The following is a 10,148-nucleotide window of genomic DNA, read 5'->3' as shown; positions in this document are numbered from 1 at the left end:
CTGGGTTGCCCAAAAAGAAAACGGGGGATGTGGAGAGGGATTCCTTGTGGAACGGGGGCATATGATACCCCAGGACAGTCTGGCCAACCCAGGGTTGCTGAGGAAGAACCCCTGAACTGGCCTCAGGCTGCAGGCAGGCCTGGAAGACACCTGGCAGCAGGCAGCCTTGAAAATCCTTGGCAAAGTTATACACTGGTCGGCTCCCCCGCTGCTTAGAGGCCCTCTCGTGGGAATAGGGCGTGAATCTTTGCAAAGTAGATATAAGTTAGTGAAAGTAAACAATAAAGTGGAGAACGATGCTCAAATCGTATCAGTGTTTGTGTCTTTACTCTGGCTGGCTCCCCTGCACTCAGGACCGCCCCCCCGCTAAACTGGGCATCTGGCAGCCGATATTAACACACCATAGAATGGTACCATGAGCCTTTGAAGGAGTCCCTTCACAGAAAAGAGGGAAACAAACAAACAAACTACTAGCTCTATTTCCCAGTCTAGTTTCACAAAAAAAGATATATATTGAGCAGAACAATATCCTGTAAAGATCACTCGCAAGAGCAACCAAGTGAACTCAACCATGGAGAAAAGTGACAAGTCTCTGTGCCAAAACATCATCAAACAAAAAAGACTGAAGCATCTCAAATGCTCACAGTGCAAGCACTGGAAATTGTGTATCAAAGTCTCTTATTCATATGCCTATATCTTTTTAAAAGTTCTAGTTTTGGTGTGCATATTCATGGTAAGTAAAATAAGAGGAAATGTTTGCATTCAAAATTGGTGGGAGACATAACTGAGACCCAATTTAGGAACTTATAGAAAGCCAAACAGAACTAAAACTCAAATTTAACATTTAATTTTATCAAAAGTTCTATCAAAAGGTGGAATTAATAGCTGAAATACAGGCAACGGCTAGAATCTAATATTGCTAATGGCTCAAAGAGAAATAATTGCTTTTGTTTCAGCTATTGCAGTAACCACAATCTCAACCATTCCCTATGGGTAGATCATATTTTCAGAATGTGAAACATCACTCCTATAGTCACAGACATGGCAGGAAAAAAATTTACAATAATTAAGATAATGAACCTGTCCTCCTTTCGTAATGAAGAGCTATAGCAAAATTTTGGGATGGAATGACAAGCCATTTATCGCTCTACAACTGCACATACCTCCTGACTCCAAATTTTCTTATTCACAAATTTATTCTGTTCCCTCACAGCCAAACCTGTTAACTTCCCATTATAGGAATAGCTGGATTCCCTTCTATACTCTTATTCTGCTGAGAGAATCTCCCCTCTGTCCACATATATTTCTAGGATTTTTTAACTATAGTATATATGTAACTCAGATATTTTAACTGGATCAAAACGTACATTAACAATATGGAAGACTAGTGTAGCCAACACTACAAAGAAGTTTGTTGTGTTATGAACAGAACTGAAATATATTTACACTTTCTAGTTTCATATAAGATAAAAATGCATTATCTATTATTGATAAATACAACAGTAACCTTTTTAATCTGCATGAATGGAGAACAAAATTATGGTTAAAATATATAGTTTAGAGTGAGCTTAAGTACGCTCATACTTTCTAATCATGTCACTGATTGCAACACCCACAGTACAGCTTCACACTAGGCTTAGGAAAAGCCAAGTTTGAGGCATTTGCTTGCAAAAAGAGGTACAGTGTGGTTTGTTCCAACAGCCTGACCAAAAGAAACTTCATAAAATGAGGTTTTCAATTCATGCTGATGCACCCTGCCTGCATGAGATTCATACTGTTAACCTGATTAAATATGGATGGCAACTGAGTTTAGGCTTAACAGCAAGCTTAGGATATGTTCCACTGACAGTTTTGACATGGTTAACAAAATAACACAGCTGTGGAGAATTAAACGTAAATACTCAGCACTTTCCCAAATTTGTTTTGCTTATTTCTGGCTTGGCCTAAAAGCAAAAAAACCTCAGAAATTAAAAGATTCATTTTTTTGCAGGAAGAAAACAGCAACTTAATGACATGAGGAAGGAGGAAGGGAAAAATGGAATATAAAAACATAGTGAAAAAAGACTATTTTAATACAAAGTAATTAAATGAGAACCATATTTAATATTATTTCAGTAATAGTTGCAAGTTATTCCCTCAGTATCATTCTCCAGACTTGCAGAAAATGTCATGTGAGGGGTTTCCCAGATACTTTGAATTATTTCAACAGTTTCTTAAAAAGTAAAGGACTACAGCAATTGGAAAGAGATGTTAAACATTTTCAGTAAGCTCTGCCACTGCAACAAAATTCAGATTACAGATTTCCTAACAGATAATTGACATCCACAAAAAACCCCAAGAAACCAAATGAACAAATAAACTCCAAACCCTAAAAAACCCTAGCAAAAATAATACTTAAAAAAACCCTTAAAGCCAAAATCAAAAGTCAGCTACCTCCCAGCTCTCAGGCATGTCATTCTTGACTTCAAAATTATTTCCAAATGTAATAGATAACGTATAAGAATGTGAACACTGTCAAACTTACAAAAACCTATATTCTAAAGCATGCATTTTAAAGACTATATTTATGCAAGCAGTAAGAAGACTTTTATGCTTGAAATACACTCAATATAAAACTTAGAACATGATGGTGACAAATGAAAGATAACATACATGTAAAATTTATTTTTTTTAAATTCCTGTCATATAAAATTAACAGACCAGGACCTAGATTTCTAATCCATCTAAATTTAGCAGTCAGCTCACATATTTAATTTCTTCTTACAATTCTGAAAAAAAACCAAAAAAACCAGCTTGACTTTTTTTTTTAAGGAACCCTTTTGCTTATTTTTCTCCTTCTTGATGCTTGGTAATGAATGATATGTGGTGTGAATCTGGCTGAGTTCTGTCAGAAAGTCTGTCATTCTACCACTGACATTTTCCACAGTGTTTCTGTCACTGTGGATTAGAAAAAAAATCAGCAAGTATAATTCATAAAACTTGAACTCTGGTTAACTCTAGCCCTAATTCAGATTTCACTGGTATTTTAGCCTGGCATGTAATTTAAAATTCATCATTTTGTAGTCCTTCCTTCCTTTTTTTTTTTGGTATAAAACAATGAAAGGAGAAGAGGTTTTAATTTTTTAGGAGAAAAGAAGTACAAAAAAATGCACGGGGGAGGAAATGGGAATTAAATCTTGAAAATACAAAGATTTGCTACTCAAAGTGTAAACATAAAATTATCCCATTACTTAACATCAGAATAAATTACTGGCAATGCATAGCATGGTCCAGAACCCAACTGATGAGTTTATACAATATCCCACAAGACATTCAGGTATCATTTGCCTTACTAGATGTGAGAGATTTAATGAAATGGAGTCCAAACTGAGAAATCCTTGTTCTCGTTTCTGTGCAGATATTCACAAGAACGTTTTCAAGGGACCCAAGGATTTAACAATATATGCGTCACTGTTGAGGACAAGTAAAGAATTTTAAATTTTGTTGCATCTTCAGAGCTCCACATAAAAGCATGATTTTCTTGAATGTTCTTTCAGGTAGGTCCCTGGAACTATAGCTTTGCTATTTTTGATCAAAAAAGCTCTAGTTGATTCCAGACTAGCCATGGATATAAGTGACAACAATCACTTCAGTAGTGTGTATAAAACACTATATGGAAACCATGTTAAGACAATCCAGAAATGGGGAAACAGTCCATGAATTACCTCCATCATATATTGATGAAGAAGCCTTACACGTGCAGGTACTGATCCTCACTGAGAATTTCGACCAGCCCTCCTAAGAGGGCAACAAAGCAAGGTATGAGCCATCAGGGAGGTTTAAAGAACATGTTGGTGTGATGCCATACAGGCAGTCACAGATATTTCACTGTTGTAAAGTTAGGTATCAATTGCCCACACTTCTTCCTCCACTAATCACCATTCAGAACTTTGTACATCAGAGATTATAATTATTCTAATCATAATATTAATAATTGAAAAAATTAGTTGTTTTCTCTTAAACAGATCAACTCCAGAGAACAAGATCCTGATATAAGAATAAGAATGCAAAAAACATTCACAAGAATAATGGAAATGTGGCCATCTCACTGATAACATCAGATGTGTCAGTGCACCTTCATCAATGAGTTTTACTTTTTACTCCATCCACATGACCTTCCTTTCACAAACAATTTTTATTCTACTTTTCAATAGTAAGCTCATTGTCATCTCTGTCCATGTTTGAGGTTTTTAATTATGGGCCTACTCCACTGTCGACAAGGCTTGGGCATGAAAAGTATATCTGATTAACTGTATGAGGCAAGAGACAACTATAATGCAGTACAAAACTAAGGAGGCAGATAACTGACTGGGGAATATTTCTTTCATCTATATGGTGCTGTTATCAAACTTATTTCTGAATTCAATTAGGGAGAAAATTAGCTAGATTCAGTCCTGGATAAAGCCATTTACACTAGAATTAAAGAGCCTTTCAGGGTCTTTCATTTATTACGTTCTCCCTTAAAAATTCTCAATTTCTGAGCTATTTTGTTGCAAAAGATGCAAGAAGTAGCAGCTCTGAACTAGCAGGATCAGTAAGTCCTGGTGGTCCTCAATGCTGTGGTATAAAACATTGTAAATATTGCCATGGTATAATGAATACTATCACATTATTTGTTGTAGTCATTATAAATAATTCTTAATGGAAAATCTTCATTTATACATCTGTGAGGTTTTTGACTTCAAGGCACAAACCATCATTAAAATCTACATTCAACATACAATCTTCACTTAGAGCAACAACAAAAAAACCCCCAACTAAACAAAAAAGAAGGAAAAAGTTCCCGACATCAAATCCACAAATAACATCATCACAACACAGAACAAAAGAACAAATTACAAAAAATCCACCCCTGGACCCTTCACTTCAATTATGATACGAGTTCTCCACTATTGTTCTACTTCATAAACCAGTTTAATACTTCTTTTGCCCATTATTTCTCCCAATTAGTATGCCTTCTAGCAGTCATGCAAGGACAGAAGTATTGTGTTCAGAACACTAAGGCAACACTAGCATGAAACAAAACTAAACACATTAAACTACTGATGATATAATCAAAGATTTTATACATGCAAGTTTCTCAATATATCATAAAAAGAAGTTGATCTAACTCATAAAACGATCTCATTTTCTTTTAACCTCAACAAGTTTAGGTTCTTCTAATCAATGCTAGACACCTTTGCTGAAAACTATAAACAGATCTGAATGTTGTTCCAGATAACACTGTAAACCTTTTATCTATTCCTTAGTTTAAAAACTCCATAATTCCTGTGTATCTGCATTTCATTGCAATATCAAAGAGTTATAATTATTCCAACCAATACCAAGCAAAGAACAGTACTTTCTGGGCAATGTTAAAGCTATTATAATATAGGTCCTAGCACTAAAATCTATCCGTGATGAATCTAACTCAGAGTATAGAAATTTCAGTGGTATATTACAGAAATTCAGAAAAGAGTGTCCAACTTATGCTTTGAAATAAAATTACTTGCTTAAGCTAACATTACTTCTTTGCACTTATTACTGGTATAATGTTAATGTACCATCAACAAATGGGGATTCCTGGTTTTGGCCTTATCTAAAAGTTCATATTTAATTTTAAATAAGTGACTTGTTTTTAATTATTGTTTTCACTCTTGCACTATATCTTCACAGTATTTAAATAAATGAGGAGACAGATAAATACGCAAGGTGTGGTAATTTAACTTTGGCTGGCTGTCAGATGCTCACCAAATCACTTTATCACTACCCCTCAGCAGGACAGAATGAGAAAACAGGACAAAAAAGCCCATGAGTCAAGATAAGGACAGGGAGATTGCTCACTAATTACTGTCATGGGCAAAACAAACTCAATTTAGGGAAAAATAATTTTATTTACTGACAATTAAAAATTGAGTAGGAAAGTGACAAAAAACTAAACCCACCACCGTCCCAACACCTTTCTTCATGGGCTCAAATTCACTTTTTTGTTCCTCACTGTTCTGCCCCCTCCTCTCTCCCAAAGTGGCAAAGGGGAACAAGAAATGAGGACTGCAGTCAGTTTGTAACACTTCATCTGTGCTGTTCCTTCCTCCTCGTGCTCTTTCACTCCATCCCACAGGAAATAGTTCTTTACACCCTTCTCCAACATGGATCTCTCCCACAATCTGCAGTTCTTCAAAATCTGTTTCAGTATGGTCCTCCCATGGGGTCACAGGTCCTGCCAGAAACCTGTTTCCCCTTGGGTTTTCCACAGGGTCACAGCTTCCTTTAGGCACACCCACCTCTTCAGACACAGGTCCTACACAGACCACAAGTGGATCTCTGTTCCACCATGGACCTCTATGAGCTGTAGGGGACAACCTGCATCAGTGGCACTCTGCAGAGGTTCCAGGGGAATCCCTGCTCCAGCACCTGGAGTACCTTCTTCCACTCCTTCTGCTCTCCCTGTGGCGTCTGTGGGGTTATTTCTCTCAGGTATTCTCATTCATCTCCATCTGCTGTTGTACAGTGTTTTTTGCCCTTACTTATAAATTATCACAGAGGTGCCATGAGCTTGCCTGATTTGCTCAGCTGTGTCCTGTAGTGGGTCTGTTTTGGAGCCAGCTACACCTGTCTCAGTCTGATATGGGGGCAACTTCTGATCTCTTCCTAGAGAAGTCACCCCTACAGCCATCCCTGCTACTGAAACCTTAGCTTGTAAATAAACTCAAAACACATATACTAATCAAATCAAACTGAAGCATGCATACACTGAAGTATTTTACTGAACCAGCAGAGGTTAAACCTATGAGTTTTGATCCATTCCCAAGTATTAAAACTGTGTATGCTTATATGGTGTTATCATTCAGGTACTAGAACAGTTTTCATGTTATGGTCATATGCTATTTTGCAGTATTTACAGTTTCAGAAAAAAAAAATCAGTGTACAATAACACTTAAGGACATTTTATTTGATCTATAGCAGTCATGACCTCTGACTAAAGAGAGGGTCAATTTTACTTTCATTAGAATTGGAATTTTTATATACGGAATAACTTGTTCTTTCAAGTATTTTGAGAGAAAGGAAGACAACTGCACTTGCCCAGTACAAGCAAGATATGCAGCTACTGAAAAGAGTCCAGTGAAGGGGCACTAAGAGGATTGGAACTTCTTTCATACAAGGTTGAGACAGCTGGGCTTGCTTACCCTAAAGAAGAAGAGGATCACTGAATCTCAACATCTATAAACTCCTAATGGGAGGATGTAAAGAAGATGAAACCAATCCAGTGGTGCCCAGTGACAGGACTGAAGGCAATGGGCACAGACTAAAACACAGGAAGTTCTTTCTGAACATCAGGAAACAATTTTTCCCTGTGGGGGTAACTGAGCACTAGCCCAGAGAGGTTATGGAGTCACCATCTTCTGAGATATTCAAAGACTGTCTGGACAGCTGCCTCTAGGTGACTCTGCTTGAGCAGTGGAGTTCCACTACAGAATTTCTGGAGGTTCGTTCCAACCTCAATCATTCTGTAACTGTTAACCACACTGACAGCCAGAGACAAAGCATTTGTTCATTTAATTTTCTGCAGTTCTTTAAATGCAGAAACTGGAAATTTGTAAGGAAAATAATACTGAGGAATAATGATTTTGAATATTCTTGTAAAAATATTTTTGGTAAAAATGAAGTTCTGAGGTTTTGAAAATAACACTGCATCACCACCTTGTGAACTGGCAGGGAGGAAGGAGGACGGCATCATTAAGACACGAATACCACCAGCAGAGTGTAATCCTTAACAATCTCTAAGTTATTAATATCTTAATCTTGCTGGCACCTGTGACTTGCCAGTGCATACAGACCAGTTTGTGAGCTTAAAGTTTTGGTCCTACCATTGGTAGAATGTCTAAAATCTTATTTGGTTTTTTTTGGTTTTTTGGGTTTTTTTTGTTATGTAGACATGCCCTTGGTGCATTTAAGAAATGAAACCATATAATGCAAAATATGTCCATATGGCTCTTAAATTCATTCAACTGCTCAGTGGAGATTTTCAGGCCATTTAGAGAACTTGTTCAAAGTGAAGTAGCTGTCTTTCATTTCCTCAAATAGTAAGATACTAAATTCTATCAGCTGGCACATTTGAAAAAACTTTCAGAAATTCTAGATGTGTACACAGATTTAATCTTGCTCACAAATAGTTTTAATTAAAGAAATAAAAATATGAAAATTCTTTGGAATGAGTAATGGATCTTAACTATTACTTTTGAACTTTCTGCCCATCTGTGGAACAGAGATTGCATCATTTTTCAAGGACTCTTGATACTTTTTTAATGATCTATAAATTGGATAAATTGGATTAGCAGTCCTTGGGACAAGGATCAAACAAACAGACAACCTCCCCCCCAACACATTTATAATCTTTATTATCAAATTCTAATCAGTTGTATAAATATCCTCTTTTCTTCTACCAAAGTGGAACATAAGGATGCCTTCCACACAGGACTTTGTAAAATTAGAGTGAGAAATACATCAGTGTAGCTAAATGGTTTTTGAAATGTAGTCAGGTTTTCACTGCGTCCTCTGATGAACTCAGGTGCAAAGGAGTGGGCCTTCTAGGCCTGTCTGATCAGTTAATGGAGTGTGATGCAGATGACAATATAAAACAGAAATTAGAGGTAGAATATATCCCTGTACCAGCAAACCCAGATGTTGGTAGTCTTTTATAAGACATTCCTGATCTGCACAGCTAATTTGTGTTCTATTACATCTAAACAAGTCCATTACACTCTGTTCAGACAAAATGATACACCTGGAAATAGAATACAGCCATTGCTGCCAGGTGTCTAGTTCTTGAAATTAAAGACAACTGGTGTCGTAACTTAGCTTTACTGCTCTACTTTGACTCATCTGGCATTATCAGAACTGTCAGTACTTTTGCTTTAAAGTGTAGGCATAAAGTATATGGGATTTTAATACAGTGGTTCAGACAATAAAATAAACATCTTCAGGATAGTTCCTCATGAAGGGAAAGTGAATTCAAGAACTTCAGTGATTTCCCACACAGTCGAAGGCCAAACATGATATAAACAGTCTTATACACAAAGCAGCTCTTCTGGTTGTAACAAAATACTAGTGGACCCATGACATTGCCTCATACCATTGGATAGTTGCTTCTGGGAATTAATTTAGAGAACCACATAAAAACATGATAGCATCTACTTGGCATACAAAAAGTAAAACAATCTTAGGGAAAACATGAGGTTTTATCACCTGTCCACACTCATCTGATATCAGACATTTCTTAAAAATGTCTGAAATGCACCTAGTACAAAAGCTGGACTGTAGAGATAAATCATATTAGTGAAAAATGTTATGGTCTACGTGTGCTTTTGTTTGGTTGGTTTAGGGTTTTTTTTTTTAGAGGGGGAGGGTGGGGGGTTTTTGGGTTGTGGTTTTTTTTTTTTTTTTTAAAGCAAAGCCAGACTACTAAACTTACCTTATTAGTATTGATAGCTGTGATGACCCACACACATTGAGCATTGCTGTCATACTGAAATGGAAAATTGGGTGATGTGAAAGTGCCTCCAGGTCCCTGAAGATTGGATCCACAAGTTTTGACTGCAAAAAGAAAGTTCACCTTTTAATTCACACAGAAAATGCATGTAGCAGATTCATAAACCAATCTCTAACTTACTCTAATCAAGATGTAAAGAATTAAAATACCATTGAACAAAAATAGAATCACCTCTTACAAGAGAATAGAACATTCATGTTTAGTTATTCTGAAAAAAATAAATAGACCTTCTCTTGTGTCTAAGCTTATAATCTTAAAAAAAATTTAAAGTATTTGGAGAAAAAAGAACAACTGCAGTAAGCGGAACTGCCCTATTTATTTTTAAAATACTTCAAGGACTAACTTATCCCACCATCATTAAGGTCTTGAAAGACAAATTTAAATAATAGGAAAAAAAAGATCACTTTTATCACTGTGCATATGTGCTTTTTTGGTGCATATTTGTTGGTGTGTGGCATGTCAGCATTTCTTTCTCCTATAACCTCTGTACAAGCCATTAAACCAATGGCCGAAGCACCAAAAAGGTTAAAGGAAACCTGTAAAAGTTAGATTAGCACAAAACAATGTTATCTATTTCTAA

General features: G+C 36.4%; 1 protein-coding gene across 2 annotated transcripts in view; it reads right to left on the bottom strand.

The window, feature by feature from the left end:
* The window catches only part of CSMD3 (CUB and Sushi multiple domains 3), a 621,464-nt gene that overhangs the window by 327,721 nt on the left and 283,595 nt on the right, over nucleotides 1-10,148 (bottom strand). For both annotated transcript variants that reach the window (XM_008642636.2, XM_017746102.1), the window contains one exon: nucleotides 9,491-9,612. In XM_008642636.2, the coding sequence (XP_008640858.1) occupies nucleotides 9,491-9,612 (122 nt within the window). The remainder of the gene's footprint in view (nucleotides 1-9,490; nucleotides 9,613-10,148) is intronic.

This window comes from Corvus brachyrhynchos, unplaced genomic scaffold, assembly GCF_000691975.1.
Source record: "Corvus brachyrhynchos isolate BGI_N302 unplaced genomic scaffold, ASM69197v1 scaffold28, whole genome shotgun sequence".
Classification (NCBI taxonomy): Eukaryota; Metazoa; Chordata; class Aves; order Passeriformes; family Corvidae; genus Corvus; species Corvus brachyrhynchos.
This window is presented reverse-complemented; position numbering and strand designations above follow the sequence as displayed.